The sequence below is a fragment of the Papilio polytes genome, unplaced genomic scaffold (genome assembly GCF_000836215.1).
Source record: "Papilio polytes unplaced genomic scaffold, Ppol_1.0 DF824169.1, whole genome shotgun sequence".
Classification (NCBI taxonomy): domain Eukaryota; kingdom Metazoa; phylum Arthropoda; class Insecta; order Lepidoptera; family Papilionidae; genus Papilio; species Papilio polytes.
The window spans coordinates 1926543-1946119 of record NW_013525035.1 but is presented as its reverse complement, the minus strand read 5'-3'; the positions used below and the strand labels follow the sequence as shown (position 1 = coordinate 1946119).

General features: G+C 35.2%; 2 protein-coding genes across 5 annotated transcripts in view; one reads left to right on the top strand and one right to left on the bottom strand.

Annotated features, from left to right (window-relative positions):
• Nucleotides 1-1965, top strand: part of LOC106111412 — a 56695-nt gene extending 54730 nt beyond the window's left edge. For all 3 annotated transcript variants that reach the window (XM_013293493.1, XM_013293492.1, XM_013293491.1), the window contains 3 exons: nucleotides 96-252; nucleotides 644-746; nucleotides 1748-1965. In XM_013293493.1, the coding sequence (XP_013148947.1) occupies nucleotides 96-252; nucleotides 644-746; nucleotides 1748-1808 (321 nt within the window). In that variant the 3' untranslated portion in view covers nucleotides 1809-1965. The remainder of the gene's footprint in view (nucleotides 1-95; nucleotides 253-643; nucleotides 747-1747) is intronic.
• A 2097-nt stretch (nucleotides 1966-4062) lies between these two features.
• LOC106111339 (mucin-5AC) overlaps nucleotides 4063-19577 on the bottom strand; it is a 74440-nt gene continuing 58925 nt past the window's right edge. For both annotated transcript variants that reach the window (XM_013293363.1, XM_013293364.1), the window contains 16 exons: nucleotides 13413-19398; nucleotides 12754-12882; nucleotides 12411-12673; nucleotides 12212-12341; nucleotides 11837-11983; nucleotides 11017-11139; nucleotides 10103-10263; nucleotides 9442-9555; nucleotides 8616-8737; nucleotides 8350-8446; nucleotides 8173-8236; nucleotides 7889-8045; nucleotides 7640-7690; nucleotides 7185-7269; nucleotides 6432-6509; nucleotides 4063-5795 (listed from right to left, as the gene is read on the bottom strand). In XM_013293363.1, coding sequence (XP_013148817.1) covers nucleotides 5763-5795; nucleotides 6432-6509; nucleotides 7185-7269; nucleotides 7640-7690; nucleotides 7889-8045; nucleotides 8173-8236; nucleotides 8350-8446; nucleotides 8616-8737; nucleotides 9442-9555; nucleotides 10103-10263; nucleotides 11017-11139; nucleotides 11837-11983; nucleotides 12212-12341; nucleotides 12411-12673; nucleotides 12754-12882; nucleotides 13413-19398 — 7740 coding nt within the window. In that variant the 3' untranslated portion in view covers nucleotides 4063-5762. The remainder of the gene's footprint in view (nucleotides 5796-6431; nucleotides 6510-7184; nucleotides 7270-7639; nucleotides 7691-7888; nucleotides 8046-8172; nucleotides 8237-8349; nucleotides 8447-8615; nucleotides 8738-9441; nucleotides 9556-10102; nucleotides 10264-11016; nucleotides 11140-11836; nucleotides 11984-12211; nucleotides 12342-12410; nucleotides 12674-12753; nucleotides 12883-13412; nucleotides 19399-19577) is intronic.

The following is a 19577-nucleotide window of genomic DNA, read 5'->3' as shown; positions in this document are numbered from 1 at the left end:
TAGAAAAGTTTTGCTAATTAAATACATTTGTGTATAGATTACTCTATGCCTTACTATTTATGTTTTTGAATTTGATAATCTCGTTCTATTTGTAGGATTCGGATGGTCGTATACCAAAGGCGAAGGAGCGTACAATAATGTTCGACAGTACAGACACACTGAGCGCAGTAAGTGCTGACAGCTCGGTGCGGGAAGCGACAGTCGAAGCACCAGCACCTACATTTTACATCGGAGATACGCCAATATTGAAAGGTGAGGGTCTTGCTGTTAATGATTGGCTAAGATTTTTTTGTAAATTATGATATTTGAATTCAGAAATCTCTTATTTCTTCATTTGATTGTTAATCTTACTTCTTACTCCTTACTAATATAATAAATGTAAACGTTTAGATGGATGGATGTTTATTCGAGTTTGTAGCTTAAATTGATTAACGGATCTCGATGAAATTTGGCATAGACGTAGAAGATAGTCTGGAAGAACATATAGTCTACTTACTTTTGTTTTTTTTTAATTCCGCGCGGACGGAGTCTCGGGCGAAAGCTAGTTATATGTTGGTTTTAATTCTGTATTTACTGACTCTTAGAAAGGAGTATGTGCTTCTAAATCTGTTCTTGCCTAAATTGTATTGATTTCCTTTTACAGCAGAGAAGAAAGAAGATGAAGGTCCATCGCAGCTGTCAGGCAGCTGCCCCGCCTCTCTGCCGCCCACCACTCACCCTTCCCCACCTATACCTGCTCAGAGAAGGTACTTTGAACTTTTATAATTAGTTCAGTCATATCTAAGAAGCTGGCAATTAATCTGAATTTTTGTATAGACCCTCTTGTTTCGAAAGCCTTATTAAATTTATGTAACATTTGTAAGTTCGCGAGATTTTAAAGGTACAATCGCAGAATTACTCGGTGTTTTACATTAAGGAAGGCCTTATCGCAACGAAACAAACTCCCAACATTTTCTAGAAATAACTAATTAGCAGTAAGCGTAAATGAAGGAATAATAAAGTGGCCGTATTTTACTTTTTTTCGTGTAGATACATTTATGTTTTTGTTCCGCGTCTCGTTTCAAATATTCGATCTTTTATGTTGGAACACCAGCTTCCTCGATTGTACGTACAAAAATTCAGTCGAGTGCCAGCTCATTCTTAGATAAATCATTAATTTGACTGGACTAAGTCTTCTTTATTCGAAATCGGCTTTTATTTCTTTACCAATACGATACATTTTCGTTGTTCATCTTTTTTCTTTATCGCTTGTTATGAGGCTCAAAGATCTTTTAATTTTCATTTTTTGCTAAAATAAAACTAAAAGAATGATTGTTATTGCAGCTGCTATTGTTTAAGTCACTCGCGAGACAACACCGACAAATAGGTACACTTTTATATAGTTAAAAGCTTTTTCATATCGTTTGCAACATATATACATTGCTTTTTTATGTTTTATTTATGATTATGTTGTATGAGTTTCGATTGGTTTTGTTTAAATTGCTGATTTATCTAGCATGGAGTTTTTTAATTTTGCGAAGTGGAAATTATATTTAGAAATTCTGAAATCCAATTATAACGTTATAATATTAAGAACTGAATTTATTTGTTAAAAATAGTTCAACTAAAGAGAAATAATATTTAGTTAAAAGTAACCTGAAAACCTTTTTTTTTGTTTCAAAGATTACTTTAAAAGTAAACGTCTAAAGATAATTTCCACAGAATAGTTTATAAATCTCATTTTAATATACAATTATTTTCCTTTCAGATCTCTCACAATGATTGCAAAGTCTCCACTCTCAAGCCTCGAAGAAATAGCTAAGAAATAAATTAGTTAGATAAAACATTTTGCTACGACAATTTCAAATAAAAACAAAAACTTAGCTTAAGCGATCACGATACGCTTATTTAGCAAAATAAAAAGATTTAGACAACAAAATATTTCGACAAACTCTTTAATTGTAAAACAAACAACGTTCCATAACTGTCGCAATTTTTAATGTTAAAAAATGTACTTAACAAAAATCATTTGGACAATAACTTAAAGAAAATATTTGACGTATAACACTTTGAACGCGTCTTAGAACTTTAGGACATCGCAATTGCCGTAACATTAAACAAAAAATCTAGACTTTTTCTACTAATTCATCGATGTATCCAATCTATCCGTGTTAAGGTTTGCCGGTGACTCTATACTACCTACCGTGACGTCATCGCCTATTAAATAGTATTTTTTGGTAATTTTGTAATGCGTCAATTTTTATACGACGCTAGTCCAGTGTGCTATTGAAGTTTTAGAAGCTTAGCTTTATAGCGAAAATGCTTTTTTCTAAACGTTAAAACAGTAGCATATTTTATAAGGTTGGAATTTTGATATCGCATTTCTGCTGAGACGACTCATGGTTATTTAAACTGTCCTTAATAAAGATAAATCAAGTTAAATCTACACTAAGGAACGTTTTAATAGCTATTAATTGATTATTTCAGTATATCAAAAAAGTTTTTTTTGGAACTCTGTCTCACTTGTATGAAATCTGAATAAGAGGGATGTTTTTTTTCGAGTTTTGCACAATTTTTCATATAAGATTACATTTTACATACAAATGGATAGATAAAAGCTACGGCCAACTTTACTTAGGGATACAGACTGCTTCCTATTTTATAAACTCCACTTCAGTTGTTAATTACTAAGGGGACTAAATCTACACTAAAGCTTTACTGATTACTTTACTGCTGACGCCGCAGTAAAATTTTCTTTTATTTTTAATTATATACTTTATGCGTTTAATAGAACACGGTTTTGGTACTTAAATACTTTTGGCGGGAAATGTTAATTTTCATATATAAATTTATAATTTTTTTTTTTACACTACTTATAAATTTGACTTCATATTTCTTGGTTATTTTAAATTTAATTCCATTTTTTACATAATAAGGATTCGCCATTGTAGCTTATAAGCTTTTATAATAGGCTTTGTCCATCCATAGTTGGTCGTAGATTTAAAAGTAAGTAATAGGATTTCGAAATGCTCACTTCCTTACGTAATTTTTTAAAAACAGGATGGCGGCGCAAACAAGGATAGATTTCTCAGAGGGAGAAGGAGATAGTGAGGTTTGAGACTGAAGGGGATGACCTTGAAGTTGGGAGTTAGATAATTGTGCTGATACGATTCTAACTACGGTATAATGTAACATTTTCTAGTACATATGTTTTAAACCTTGAGTTTTCACTGTACAAACATGTTCAGAAACACGCAGCTGACGCAGATGTTTCCGTATGTGTTAGTAGTGTGAACAAACGGTTAGATGTGCTTAATTCTCGGTGTTAAGCTCCGCGCTGTATTAAGTTTCAAGTTAGTTAAGTTGCTCTATTCAATTGTTTCACGTTGTATTTGTAATATTGCTAAATATTCTATTAATAACTAAATTACTATTGAATATTGAATAAAAACGCTATGTCTCATATTTAAATTGTTGTTTTATTTAACCTCTACTTTGACTGAATAAAGTATTTACTAACACTTAAAAAAAAACTAAAAATATCGTAAACTAAGAATGAATGAAAATGAAATAAATTGTCTTTAGTTGACAATTAAATAAGTTAAATTGAGGTAATAAACAACTCTTAGTTTCGTTAGATTTATATAGTATGGGCATGTTATGAGGAGGGATGAATCGCATGTTACAAGGAGAACGTTAGTTATGAGTGTGGAAGGGTAGACTGACAGAAGGAGACCTACAAAGAGATGGATTGCGTGAAAGGAGGCATGATCAAAAAGGGAGTGATGACTGAGATAGAGTCACATATCCATATGATAGTTATTTGGAGCACAAAAACCTTTTGCGCCACTACAGGAGTAGAATAAGAAGGAAGATATGATGATGAAACACTTATTAGTTTCTCTCTCTCTCTCACACACACACAGAGGAATGAGAGAATATTAACGAAAATCGTATATGAAACTTGTTGCATGTAGCTTAGTGTATAAACCGCGCAATAATGGATTTTATTCTTTAGTGTAGTAATTATTTAAGACGTAATATGTATAACACAAATGTATAGAATTATAATAAAACACGAAATATACTTTTAATAAAAATGTAATTCACAAATAAATAGGACTAAAAGCTTTACAGTGCTTACATCATAAATTAAAAATAAATTACTTTTGTACACAGACTAAAATAGTTTATAAATTATTACCACTCTTATTGACGTGTTCTCATTTAGATTAATCTAATTATTGGCACTTGTACACAAATAGTTTTAATTACATCAAGATATATGAAAAACCTTAATAATCTGAAAAAAGGATTATTTAAGTGACCATTAAACTTTAATGGGATAAAGAAAAAAAAATTTTAAAACGACTTTGCAAAAAATTGAGAACTTTTTTTATTAAAATGTAAAAATTAAATCTAATTATGAGTTTTGAAAAATACGTAATTTTTTAAATTATCTCAAATACTTAAAACCATTACAAGTGGTATCTAAAAATAAGTTACTAAGACTAGTCTAAGTTATAAATGCATTTGAGCCTCTGTTCCACAATACAATCACTTACAACTTCAAATTCAGTTGTACTTACATTCTGTATACATCTCTTCTCTTCTGTATTCATCTTGTTACGGCCGAAATAAATCTTCAAGTCAATTGTCAAAATGATAAATGAAAATATATTGAAAATGACATGAAACATTCTTTATTATTTTTTTTTATATTACAAGGTGGCAAACGAGCAAGCGGCCACCTGAATCCGCTAAAATGGCGAAGCGACCGCTGCTCATAGACATCTGCAATTGCAGATGCGTTGCCTACCCGTAACGACGGAGGAGGAGACGCACATAAAGGAGGAACTTCCCCGTCATATGCGCCTCCTCTACCGTCAAATCCACTTTTTTCTTCCCATCCTTTCCTCGTAAGAAAAGGGTGGAAAGGAAAGGGACTTAAATTAGGCCTCCGGCACCACACTCATCAGACGAAACACGGAATTGCTTCCATTTGACGCCTGTCTTCTGTGTGGTCGTGGTATTACACCGGGCGTGCCGGCCCTGCACTGCTAAAGCGGGCACTACCACTTATTATTTTGACAATTGACAATAGGCTTATATTATTTTATTACTATTGCATTCCATACATTATGTCATGTAATGCTTCTTTAAAAGTCTCGAATAAGCGAAAATGTTTCGTATTAGATTATAATTACGAACCATTTTCGTTTAATTACCAAGTATTGATTTCGGCCATACCTCTTCTCTATCTATACTATTATATAGAGGAAAGATTTGTATTTTTGTATATATTGAAATAACTCAAAAACTACTGAGCCGATTTCTAAAATTCTTTTACTATTCGAAAAGTAATTTATCTGCGAGTAACATAGGCTATATTTTATTGTTTTTTTAAATTTCACGGAAACGAAGTCGCGAGTAACAGCTATATTAAAATAAATAAATAATGTTCTTTTTAACAAGAAACAGTTGAATGTATGAAAACTTTTTAAAAAAAGAAATCGTATAAGGACTAATAAAATTTACAAACGATTTCTTTTTCAAATTATTTTCATACTTGTACTTAAAAAACTAGGTTTTCTTACATTATTATGGCATTTATAGACATTATTTTTGTTATTGTTATATGACGAAACAAAAAACATTACAACAAATTTAACATAAATAAATAATTTAGGTGGTAGTTATTGAAAGTACATTTTGTACCTAATATCCAATCTGCCAAGTCTTCATAAATAACGAATAGTTAATATTTTGAATATTTCTTATCTTCACAAGGAATCAAATTCCGAAACGTCGCTCGTCTGAAAATTTAAAAAGCCAAAGATTTTGTTTATAAAGAGGAAAGATTTGTATTTTTGTATGTATTGAAAATAATAAGTAAAGAACGAATTTCACAAATTCTTGCTTTATTAAAAATATGCCGGTGAGTAATATGCCTTTATTTTCTTTTTACATGCGGACGATCTATTGAACAACATTTATGTTACAAATACAAAATATGACCTATACTATTATAATAAAGTAAACACACACTTCTTTGTTGCCTAAGATGTCAGCAATTACAGAATATTTTTTAATAATTCTATCTTTAATAAAAGGCCATACATTTACGTCACGCTTTAGGCTATATATTTATGCCATTATACTTAGGGGGTAAATATTTTGGATAAAAACCCTAATGTGGGAAAGAGACCATAAGTTGCTGCCAACATCAGAAAACCAAGATTGTCAAGGTTCGTCATGTCATGTCATTTTGACATTTGCTATTGATAATTTGACAAATGTAAACAATAAAGTAAAATTTTCATAATTTTATGTGGATGAAGCCGCATGGGAACAGCTAGTACAGTATAAAATTAGTTGGTTTGTATGTATGGATATGATTAGTAGAAGTGTAGTGAGGTGAATGTGAGAGTAGTGAAGAGTGCGATACCCACAAGGTCAGGTTTATAGAGGTGCACGTGCGGGAGGAGGAAGGTGGAGCCGAGGTCGCGCTCCGCCATCGTGTTGGCCTCCTGCAGTCAGGAACACACAAACTTCGTTAAAGTGCACATATTCATAGTGTAGGTAAAATAAGTAAAATAAAATTTCCATTTTATTCAATTTTATTACTAAAGAGAAAGGAATTTTAATGACATGCAATATTTATACCAAAGATAATAAAGAAATATATAGAAGAAGCAGAAAGCAAATTTTTTCACCGGTACTTTCTCTGTAAGGTATATCAGTTGTCAAGTTTAGTGCCATCTCGTGTTCTTGTAATGAAACATTTGATAAAATTATGATAAGCGCCATCTTTTGTCTGTTTTCAAAAACTTAAAAACATTATTTAATGACACCTATTGGTAATTAATTTAAATATTTTTAATTATCATCTATTTATCAATATATTGAGTTAATGATAATCATGTTAAAAATGTTTCAAGTGAATTATTAACTATGCCTACTCTATATATACACAAACAATCTTAGTTTGCTAAATAAAACATATTGACTCAGTATAAAGAGACCACAAGTTACTACTTGGCATGCAAATACATTTTTTTTAATACATTAAAAAATTAAAACTAAAAAACACAGTTATTACTAGCTCAGGAGACAGAATCCCACTAACTGTACAAAACTGTTTTGGATCAATAACTAATTTTTAAATTAAAACAAAATATACATAAATGTCATGTTATTATTACCTGGTGTGTCATTCTGGTGGAACTGGCCGCTCTGCCCGTGCTGGCGGGCAGCGTGCCGCCCACGGACCGCGCCTCCGACAGAGTCCTGCAATTATAACGTTACTAATCTTACTAATATTATAAATGCGAAAGTTTAGGTGGATATTAGAATTTGTAGTCTAAACTGCTGAACGAATCTAGATGTAATTTGGTATAGATGTAGAGGATAGTCTGAAAGAACACATAGACTTAGTGCTTTTGTTTTTTTCTTCATTCGCGCGGACGGAGTCACAGAAAGCTAGTAGTGGAATATTATCAAAAAATCCGTAGCTAGCCCTAAGGTACATTATTATATGCGAAGATAGATGGCGCTGAAGTGAATTATTTTATTTTTGCGCCATCTATCATTACTAAATTAAATACGGAGTATCTTAAAATATTACTTTTAAAAAGTATACATATTTGTGAATACTTACAATTCTCCAATTCTTCGTTCAGCGTCCGTCCATTCTGATAAATCTTCTTGACTAGATATTAAAAAAATAAATAAGTGTAAGCAGCATTAACTTAAAATTAGGGTAAATAAATTGATTTAAAAACATGTCCAAATAAAATATGCACAGGTTATCTATTTTCATCATATAATATCCAATTCATGAATATCCATACATACCCAAACCTGGCTAAAATCAACTTCGCCCACATTACCTGAACTAAATCAATACCTATAAGATTTCCTCAGCGTGCTGAATCTAGAAAGTTCTCCATCTATGTCGGTCTTGTTGACCGATGACATGTCATCCCTGTCATTCCTGTCACGTTCCATTGTCTCATCAGGACGAATTGTTGTTGATACTTTGAACCCGGCTGATATTAATGCCCCTGGAAACAGGTAAATAAGTTTTGGTTGGCTGTAACTAGATGGCGCTTAAACGTAGTAGTTTTGTTCTTCATTATTAGATGGCGCTTTTTTCAAATTTTATAATAATTCAAACATTATTATAAATACCTTGTGTATTAAGTCGATCTTTCTGTGCACTGTAAGATGATTCTAAACTGTGTTTTCTTCTCATCTGGAAATAAAAGAATTTATTTAAAAAAATAGGAAATTTCAACATTACATTTGGCACGTCGGTAATAAGAGTACTCTTCGCGTCGACGTGCCAACTGACTAATACAAACTTACTTCATTATTAGTGTTGGTAGCTCCTGACTCCAGGTAGCTGATGAGTTTGGCTTCACTACTTAATTCCAAGCTTTTCTTCCTCGCGAGGTTGTCACGGCTGTCGACAAATTGTAAGAATCCCGTAAGTTTCAACCCGTAGAACCGTATCAGGGCGTAATAAATATCCCGATTTTATGTCTAGTAAGCAGATATTCAAAATATATAGAGAAGGCATAGTTAACATTTCATTTAAAATAGATAGTTTAGTCAAAGTTACGTCAACTGACCTGTCGGAGTGGTGGGGGTGCAGACGCGCGCGGGGGATGACGACGGCGGGCGCGGGCGGGGGCGGCGGCGGCGCGTGCGCGGGGGGGGCCGACATCACCAACTTCTTGCTGGATGAGGCTCGCTGCAATACAAATGAATAAAAAGGTCATATCCCATTCAGCCAGAGAAAACAAATAGGGCTTCGCGTAGTAACTATTTAATGACTAGCTTTCGCGCGCGACTCCATCCGCGTGGTATTAAAAAAAACAAAACCAAGTAGCCTATGTGTTCCAGACTGCCCTCTACATCCATGCCAAATCTCATTGCCATCCGTTCAGCCGTAAAGGCTACAAACTCGAACAAACATCCATCCATCTAAACTTTCACATTTATAATATTAGTATGATTAATAACTAGCTGTAGTCGTGCGGCTTTATCCGCATGATAAAATGAAAATTTTATTTTATTGTTCTCATTAGTGAAATTATATTTCAGATGTCTAAATTACATGATGACAAACCATAGCAGTCTTACTTCCTTGATCTTGGCAACTTGTAGCTTATGGTCCCTTTCCCACATTAAGGTTTTTATCCAATTTATTTACCCTCTAAGTTTAATAGCGTGAAAATATATAGCATAATATAAGTGTGAAGTAAGTGTTGGCTTTTATTAAAGAAAGAATTATTCAAAAATATGCTGTTATTGCTGACATCTTACGCCACAAAGAAGTGTGTGTTCCCGCTTTATTATATTAGTATAGTATTTTTTAATTAAAAAAAAAAAAGTAAGTTACCGTACGAAAGTCTCAGAATTACAGTTAAGTGTTTGAAGTAAAAGAAACCCTACCTTAGATGGTAAATATGGCAAGGACGCGTTCTGTACACTAGACGCGTCGCCCGACTCCGTCCGCTCCGGTATCAGCGCCCGCTTGTCCGCTCGCTTCTTCGATGGAACTGCACCCTGAAATATAAACCAAGTTCCTCTCAGATCTTGAACATCTTACCTCCGAAATCCATCGCAACATACGTAACTTTATAAATTTAGCTAAGTAACTACTAGTGGTCGGTTTCCCAGCAAGTTTTAACCATTCCTTAGTGTTTTTGGTTCTATGACGTCATTAAATGCGTTTCCGAACTATCTAACTCAAGCTTTACTATGTTGAAATTTAATTAAACCTAATACTACTGAACCATTAGTTAATTATATCATCATAATATTAAAAATGCAACAGTTAAATGGATTTCTTATTGAGTTTGTATAGCCTAAACTGCTAAACGGAATTCGATGAAATTTTTATATGTAGTACACAGTCTGGAAGAACACATAGGCTACTTACGTTTATGTTTTTTTTTAAAGGCAAAAACAAGTGTTAATATAAATGGAAACTTCATCAACCTAGCATTAGTTCTACAGTTGTCAACACTATACATTTTGACATAATTGTGTTGACACAGCTTGGTGCCATTAAACAAATAAGGTTATTTGTTATTCCAGTCTAGTTTATTACCTGGTGCAGGCTGGGCATGCCCTGTATGCAAGCGACGATGGAGCGCGGCGGGTGCGGCGGGTGCGCGGGGCGCGCGGGCCCGCGCCGGCACGCCAGCGCCGCGCACAGCGCCAGCACCGCCGACAGCAGCGCGCCGCACACCACCAGAGATATCAACACCACTGGAGTAACACCAGAAAATTAGGATTCCCAACCCTCACCTCCCCCCACGTGGGAACAAATGATAATAAGTTTCATCCGTCCCACCTTTTGCGAAGAGGGGAATGGAACTGATTTCAAAACGGTTTCATCTTTTACCTTATTGGTGATAGTAGGACTAAAAGATGGGACGGATGAAACTTTACATACACAGGGCGGGGTGACGGTTGGAAATAATACGAAAATTACCATGTCTTCAAGAATTGGCGAGCAGAAGAATCGAATTAAAATTAAATCCGTAAAGTTGATAATTGTATTTTTATATTAAGGCAAACGAACAATCGGCCAAATGAATATTCGGCGAAGCGACCGCTGCCCAAACATCCGCCATTGTAGATCTGTTGCCTACCCTTAATTAACGGGGGAGACACATAAAGAGGATATTTCCCCGTCCTATGCGTCTTTTCCACCGTCACATCCACCTTCCTTTCTCATCCTTTCCTCTTATGAAATGGATGAAAAGAGAAAGGGAAAGGGACTAAAATTTGGGCTCCGGCACTACACTGTACGCGGAATTGCTCCTACTTTACGCGTGTCTTCTGTGTGGTCGTAGTATTACACCGGGCGTGCCGGCCCTACAGTTCGAAGATGTTAAAACAGGCTCTACCACTAAGGTGTATGCAACAAGTAAGTATTTTTGCTGGCAATCGGTTGGAGGCGTTACAAAAATCGTAGTTAAATAAATGAGATATTTATCTTAAAATAAGCTAACTAACCTTTAAGGTTAATCTGGCATGAAGCACCGGCGTGCCACTGGAAGCACTCGCAGAGCACGCGCTGGTCGTCTCTCGAGTAGCATGCGCCGTGGTAGTTGCAGCGCTCGCATCCCACAGGCTCCGCTGGAAATGTACATATGAAGTCAGTTAAAAAAGCATTATACGGTTTAGTTAACAACTAAAATTATGTATGTCTTGTATAGATTCCAAGCTAACTTACTGATACTCTGTATTGACTTCAACCGTAGCCACATTGACTAAACAAGTTCAATACTTCATACAAGCCAACTTCCCAAATGTCTGCCGATACATATTTGCAGACATTTGGAAAGTTCCTTATCTTTATCGACTTTTGTCAAGTTCATTCCGAGTGGTGACTTAAAAGAATATAGTTACTTTAGCCATTTGATTAAACTTATACTACAATACATAAGTGGATTATTCCCAACCGTCACCCTGCGTGTCCCCACGTGAGAATAAAAAGTTTCATACGTCCTACTTTTTAGTCTCACCATCACGAATAAGGTGACTGATGGAACCGTTATGAAATCAAATAAGTTCCAACCGTCCCCTCGTCGCAAAAGGTGGGACGGATGAAACTTTTTATTCTCATCTGTCTCCATGTGGGCACAGAGCGGGATGACGGTCGGGAATAATCTACATAAGTCAAATGAGACGAAACACGGAATACTATCTTCTTATGTCTGCTTGTGTGTCTTCTGTGTGGTATTCTATCACTCGAGCTAGCCATTAGACAATGTTATTTTGCAAGCTGTAGTATTAAGTCAGTCAGTCTGTGTATCTTCTTTAATATTCATACCTGAGCATATCCTTCCGGGGTACAGTGGGTTGACACTGAGATCTCCATAACCTTCCAGACAGCTGCAAGTGTATGTCCCGCGCAGGTTGAAGCAGCGAGCGTGCTCCGAACAGTCGTGGAACTGCGCGCTTACACACTCGTCGAAATCTAAAACATTGATTAACATACTAATTTTACTGACTTGTAATTTTGTAATACACAATAGGAACAAGCGGGATGTAATTCCACAGATCTTCGCTCACTTCTTGTTATAATCAAGTTATTTCAAAACAAAAACGTATAGATAAAGAGTTTTTTTGACAAAATCTAACCAAGAAAGGTTTCTTTATAAGTCACTTGAGTCATATTTAAAAATTATGTGTTTGTAAATCTTACCGCTAACATCCAATTTGTCCATCAATTCACCAGCCGCAAACACATCAGTACCTCCGAGACTGTAGTTGTTGTTCCTCAAGTATTTCTCAATTACTTCTTTCAATCTGCTTTCATGAGCGTTGTCGGAGAGCTAGGAATATTTCACAATAAATTATACACCATCCATAAGTAGAACAAACAAAACTATTTTATGTATTACCTGAACATAGAAATCATTTACGACTCCTTGATATTTTTCTCCCTTAGCTGGCGTAATATCCACTGGATAAAATCCTGATATATGTACCCCGTGATAGACATCTCTTAGATCTGACTGCATTATCATTCTGTTGATACCTTCGTGAGTTGCTAGCGCTAACTTGTGGTACTGTTTACTAGAATTATCTGACAAACTTTCATGGAACACAAGACGATCTTTACCTTGAGTCTTTAGAGCTAGTTTCACGGAATATGTATACGTAGCTAGAACAAAAATGTAACACGGTAGAACATAGAATCAAAAAAATAAAGAAATACCTTCTTTATTTTTATAAATTACTCACGTTTACAAGGTCTGTCAGGGAACATTCTAGCGAAACCGGGTCGGCAAATACATTTCATCATACCGTCAATTCTTTGACATCTCTCGTTTCTAGACGCTTTACAATCTGGTTGACATTCTTTACCGAATCCTAAAATGAAAACGTAATAACAACACACAAAAAAAATACAGGCGACTTGAGTACCTCCTTCTTTTGGGAAGTCGGTCAAAAACAAACACTTTAAGAGCGGCCGCAGAGCTTGGACTAGACTATGGCATTACTATTCTGCGATAGTCGATTGTTTCGCAGCCCATTCAACTGTTTATTACCACAACTAAAAATCGAGTAGTGCGCACCTCCATATAAGCTAATAGGAATCAAAGCGGGACTAAACAGTTGTGCGATAGTTTAGTTTCAGATGTGCGCGCGCTCTAATACGAGTACATACTTAACTCTTAAAAACCTGAGTTTTAAAAATCGCATTACAGAATGTATAAATGTACCCTTTACTGTGTTTTTTACTAAAGGGGAAATATGGAAAAAAAAACAAAACTATGTTTTTATATATTTTCGTGATATGATCTTTTTTGTTTTTCTTTAAGCCAAATATTAAAGCAAGTCCGGTATCAAATATGAAACTTCAGGTATTAAGGTATGGTACAATAAAAAAAGATTCTTACCAGAAGGATGAACGTTAGAAGTTTCCAAATATGGTGTTCCGGCTAGTAATATTTCGCCGAATAATACTTGCGATACACCATTACTGTTCACTTGCTCATTTCTCGTAATATCATAATCCCCAGTCTCGATTTCTGTCATTGGTGGAGATTTACCGCCATTCTGTGACTTATTCATTACTACAAAGAATGTGTCATTATCGTTTTCTCCTTCGTGATCGATCTTTTGAATATTTTCTGTGGTATCGGCGTCTTTTATTATGAAGTTGTCACTTTCCTCAGACGACATCGAAATATCGTCCAGTGCTAATTTAGTTTTCGTCACTTCTTTAACTTCTTTAACAGTGGTTGGCTGGACTTGTAGTATAGGTATGTGTTTTGTTACCGTCTCTACGATAGTTGTAGGTTGTACTTCTGTGTGTATTTTAGTTACTACATCTACTATGGTAGATGTTTGCGTGTTTGTTACAACTAAAGTCTGGGTTACGGCTCCTTCTGATTGGCTCACGAGACTTGTCTTCGTATGAGTCACTGTTAAAGTTTGAGTTAAGTTGACATAACCAATGCTTGAGACCGTCTTTGGCGGCTCTGATAAGGTCTTCGTTAATGTAACGACTGTAGTTTTAAATTCAGTTTTAGTTGGAATTATGTCATCTGATATTTTAATTTCATTTCCTGCGTGATGAATAGGACTGCTCAAGATCTTTGTTTGGATAGGTAACGAAGCAGTAGGCGTTTGAGTGTTTTCTATTAACGTGTTTATAACTGGTTGAAGCAAAGACGGTAGTTGTGTTTGTTCTAAAACTTCTGTTGGTCTGATAAAATCATCCGCAATTGAGGACTCAGAGCTCTCTAGTATTGGTGTCGCCAGAGTTACCACGGGCCTTGGCGACATTGGTCTTACGACATTTCGGTTTGGCGTTACTCTAGGTGGATATAAAATTTCAGGCCTGTTCAAAATCCTACTCGGCGTTATGTTTATGGACGGTCTAGATGGCAGTTTAATTTTGCTGGTGTTTATCTTTTTGTCTTCATTACGAACAGGATAAGGTTTACGTGTTCTATTTCTGTGTACCGGAGAAATAATCTTTACTTTGTCTTTTTGCTTTTTATTTGTTCCAAAGGAAGTAGTATGATTTTCGTGACTCTCCAATACCTCGGAAGAAGCAGAAGACTCATAGCTCATATCGGTACCTGTTTCCTTTGAAGTTGTATCTTGGTAAACGATGTCAGCGGAACCCGAGCTATCGCCATTTTCAATAGAAAGTTCGCTTTCATAAGAAACTGAGTGGTCTGGGTTTTCGGATGAATTTACTTCAGATATTTCTACGGTTATAGAAGGTTTGGTAGGACGAGGGAAATGTATTGATGTTGGAGCAAAGTTGAATTTCGATGAGAAATCTACACCAGATGAAGTTAACCAACTCGAAGAAACTGATGTTGGGAAAACAAAATTGGAATTTAAAGAAGATGCACTAACCGGCGGTGGTTGCATTTCGATTTCTGAAACCTGAACTGTTTTGGATGGTAAATCTATTGGAGGAGGCAGTAATTGTGATGAAGGTTGATCGCGATTAATATTTGGTCGAATAAGCTTGTTAACATCAAATGTTGGCCTGTAGGTGGATATTTCTTCTTTATTGGTAGGTCGTTTATTGGGTTGCGCCGTTCTAGGTGGCAACGTTCTGGGCGGTAAAGTTCTATACGGAGGAGGTGTGCGTGGAGGCAATATTGGTCGAGAAGTAAGAGGCGGTCGTTGTGTAGCTCTTACTAGAGACGGAGTTCTTGGTGGTGGTGGACTCATTCCCATTATAATTTCATCCTTTGTTGATACCTTGAAATTAAAATCAAAAGCAGGAGGAGGTGGTGATAAATTAATGATATCATCCGTCTGCGATTTGTTAAATTCACTTTTAATTGTAAAGGTAGGCAAGCTTGTTTTTTCTGTTACTTCTACTATTAAAGGTTTTCTATCTTTGATATGCACTGTTGACGTTATGATATTTGGGGTCTCATTTACCTTTGTTTTGTTTAACTCTGTTGTTATCTTTGAGTCTTTTTCTGTTTCACGATTCTTATTATAATTATTAACATCTGTTTCCAGAGTCGGCTTTTGTGATGTACCAATTTCCTCGCCTATATTCAAATCAAGGTTTTCTTCATTTGATGCGTTGGAAGAATTTTCCATTAATTGATTTATCTGCCAGTGTGGTTGCTGTAGCTGATGGTCAAGTGGTATAACAGTATTCATGGTAAATGGTCTCGGCTTCATAGACGGGTTTTTACCGTAATCAATCTGTTTAATTTCATTAGATTTAAATCCTTGACTGCTATTAAAGGAACCAAATGGCTTCTCTGTTTGGGAGCCCGCATTAAAATCTTCTTTTGTGTTTGTGTCTACACTTTTTTGTGGGACAAATCCATGACCTTTGTGATGTACGGGTCCAAAGTTGTGCGAAATATTATCAGCTTCGCTAGACGATGTTATAACGGGAACTTTCATGGATTCTAAACTGACTTCTCCATCTGCCTCACTTTCATTACTTTCAAATTCATCTTCTCCATCGTATATTTCCTCTGAATTTTCATAAACAGGCTTAATCTTATTTGTTTGTAATTTATTACTATTTTTAATCGTTGTAGTTTCGTGACTATTATCTCTTATTGGTATATCGTATGCTGGTTGATGTGGTCCAATATTCGAAGGTAAATTAGGTCTGTGAGTAGGTAGTACCTTAGAGGTTGGGGTACTTGTGCTTGAATTTTTGAAATCTGGTGATTTAGAAAATGGTTTACCTATACTTAAATAACTTGTAAAATCTTGATTGTCTTGCCAAACTGGTGGTTTACCTATGCTAGCAATTTTGTGTCCAAACTCTGGTATGTTGTCCCTATTATAATCGTTGGATATTGGTATAACTTTTCTGGTTGTTACCTCGACATGTATATTATTTATGTTTTTCAAATTGTTCTCATTGAAATACGAGCCCGAGTACCAACCGTGAGAATTTGTCGGAGGCTTTATTGGCTGTCTCACTTTATCTTTTACATTATCCACGTTAGTATTTTTCGTATTAAACTCATGTTTAGTGATTATGTGATCATTTATCATAGGGAAATTGGCGTGACTATTCAAAGATGGGGGTATAGATGGAAAAACATCTTTCTTGAAATGTCCTTCGACAATATCACCATTATTTATTGGACGGCTGTAAGTCAATTCTTTTTCGGCTTGTGATTTATTCCATTGGTTATTCTGCAATAAAACTTCAGGTACGCTACCGTGGATATTGTAAGTAATTTTCGGTTGTTTATTGCTATGTATAGGTAAACCTTCAAACCTCGTTGGATCATCTTCAACTGTTATTACAATATTGCTTCCTATTGGTATATCAGTATTTAATTGAGGTAATGAAGCAGGAGTAGTTACTGGACCAGATGTAAAGCTTACTTTTTGGATTGTTTTATCCCTGTCTCTTACGTTAGGGACTGCGTTAAATTTAACTAAGTCTTTCCTGTTGTCATGAAATTGTGATTCAACTTTCAAATTTGGTGGAGATCCTGTACCTTGCTGTAAGCCAGACATTGGTGTGATGAATGTATGATTGTTTTTACTTGTTTGTGCATAATTGTTTGGGAGATTTCCTTGTGGTCTTCCAAACGTAGGTTGTTTATTCGGTGGTAGCTGAATAGTATAGGTAGAAGTCGATTTAGTGTTCGGTGCTTGAGCTGCAAAGTAAACTTCTGATGTTACTTTAGGAGGCATGCGCTCGTTATTTGTTTGTTTAGGTACTGGATGTTGAACATTAAGAAAAACTTTCATATCTTGAATTGGCTGTGTATGTATAATGGGACGTTGATTGTAGGGTTTGTTGTTTTCAAATCTGTTATCATGATTAACATGCATTTTAGGCGGCGGTGGCGGTGGTACAGCTAGATAGTTCTCGTACTCTTTGTCGATTATCTCTTTTCCACTTTTAGGTTTATCATTTTCTCTATTTTGGTTAAGTTTTTGATTATTTGCCTTATACGCATCAGGATTATAAACAACCTGGGGTCCTACATGAAGATGTGTTTCTTGAGTACTAACGGGAGGTGGCAACTTATTAAAATCGATAGGTCGCTTATTATCTTTCCATTTAAGTTTTGAATCACTTCTGTACTGATGCTCTTGTTGTGTCGGTGTATATTGCTCCAAAGGCACTGAAGATGGATTGCCAGGTTTCACCATAAACTGGTTATTATTAGGGACAACATTATGGACATTAGTCATTTGCGGTGCATCTATACTAAAACTACCAAAGTAACCTGGTTCAGGATACGGCAGAGGGTCATCGATATATTCTCCAGTTTTATGAGGTTCTGATGAACCGGCGAAAACCAGAGCTGTTGAACTTCCATGAGGTATAATAACATTTGCTACTCTTGAAGGCTGAATGTCTACTAAAAATGGTTTGTTTACTGAATCTGAACTAATAGAAACAGCATATTCTCCATCGGTTGTAACACTTGTACTTATTATTTCTGAAGAGCTGGGATTATTATCAAGTATTTCTTCTTTCTTATTACCATTGTTAATAGGTCTAAAATCAACATGATGCTGGAGAGGTGATTTATTTGTGGGTTTTGTGTAGGATGGAATGTAATCCAAAAAGGTTGATAAACCATGACTTCCTATTGCTGAATCTTTCTTTTGATCTGAGATCTTTTGCTGGTTGAATACAGATGACTGGGTATTTTTATTATTTGCATACACATTTTTAATATTAGAATTAGGTAATCTATTTTGTTCTCTATTCGGTCTTACTTTTGGTAGTTCAGGAGGCCTCAAATCAAATGAATCATCAGCTTTTGATGGCATTAATGAACTTTCGCCCAAAGGTAATTTAGCAGCAACCAAATAAGGTTCATTGTTTGACATATAATTATCAATTGGTGGCGGGTTTACAGGATTCTGCAATTTCATTCCACTCGATCCTAAGGTGAATGGTCCTCCTACAGCGGGTTTTCCGACAATAACATCAGAATTCGCGGTAATTATTTCACCCGGACTAATTGGTATACCTCCATTGACTAAAGGACTTTCATGTATTATTTTTGGTGGTGCTTTATTAACTTTTGGTTGCTTGAATTCCGCAGCCCAAGCAAAGTTTTGATGTAAAGTTGCATTTGAAAATGCGATTTGCGATTCCGAGGTTTCCATTTCATCAACGGGTATGTAAATTGGAAAGTTGTTATGTTTAAAATCCATATCACTGTCAACTCTTTTATTAGCTATATAAGGTGTTATTTTCTTTGCAGGTTTGTTGGTTGTTGTTGTGGTAATTGCAGTTTTATTGGTATCCTGTCTTTTCATAAACGTGTCTGTCATTTTTTCTATTACTGGTGCTAATTGTGATAACCCTTTTATACTCAATGATCCTAGTTTTAAAAGATCAGCTACAATAAAGTTGTTTTTATTTGGTTTTGGTGATTTATCAGGTTTATTCTTTTCTGGTTCTGTGTTGGATATTTTATCTATATTCGCTGGTGTTGGAGCTTGTTCATTTGTGAGTAAATCACTTTCTTTTATAATATTGGTATCTTTTTCATCAGAGTAATCATTAATAACTTCTGTATATTTTTCTACTATTTTATCAGTCGGTGCTGAATGAACATGTTCAGAGCCATAATTATTATATTGAGTTTTTTTGTCTGATTCCTTCTGTGTAGGTCGAACATCCATTTTGACAAAATCATGATTACTCTGTTTCGTATTGTAGGTTTCTACCGAACTGGTGTATCTTGTTTTTAAGCTTTCTGTTTTTGTATCACTACAAGAGCAAGAAGTAGAACATAGTGGTTGTCCGACTTCAGAAGGTTGTATCAAATCAAAATTATGTATATTATCTTGTTGGTTATCGAATCTTTTATCTATTTTCGTATAAGCACTAACAAACATAGAACTTGGAGCTGATGGCTGGATAGTTTTAATCTCCATGAATTTAAGCTGAAAAGTATTAAAACAATAGAATAAATAACAATAAAACATAGAATAAACGATATGTTACTTAATAAAAAAAATTAAGCTATCCTTTTGAGACATTTTGTCTTATACATCATGTCTTATAGGCAGTATGTATGTTCTTTTTTATATGTTGTTTAGAATTGTATGTTGTTGTCAATAGA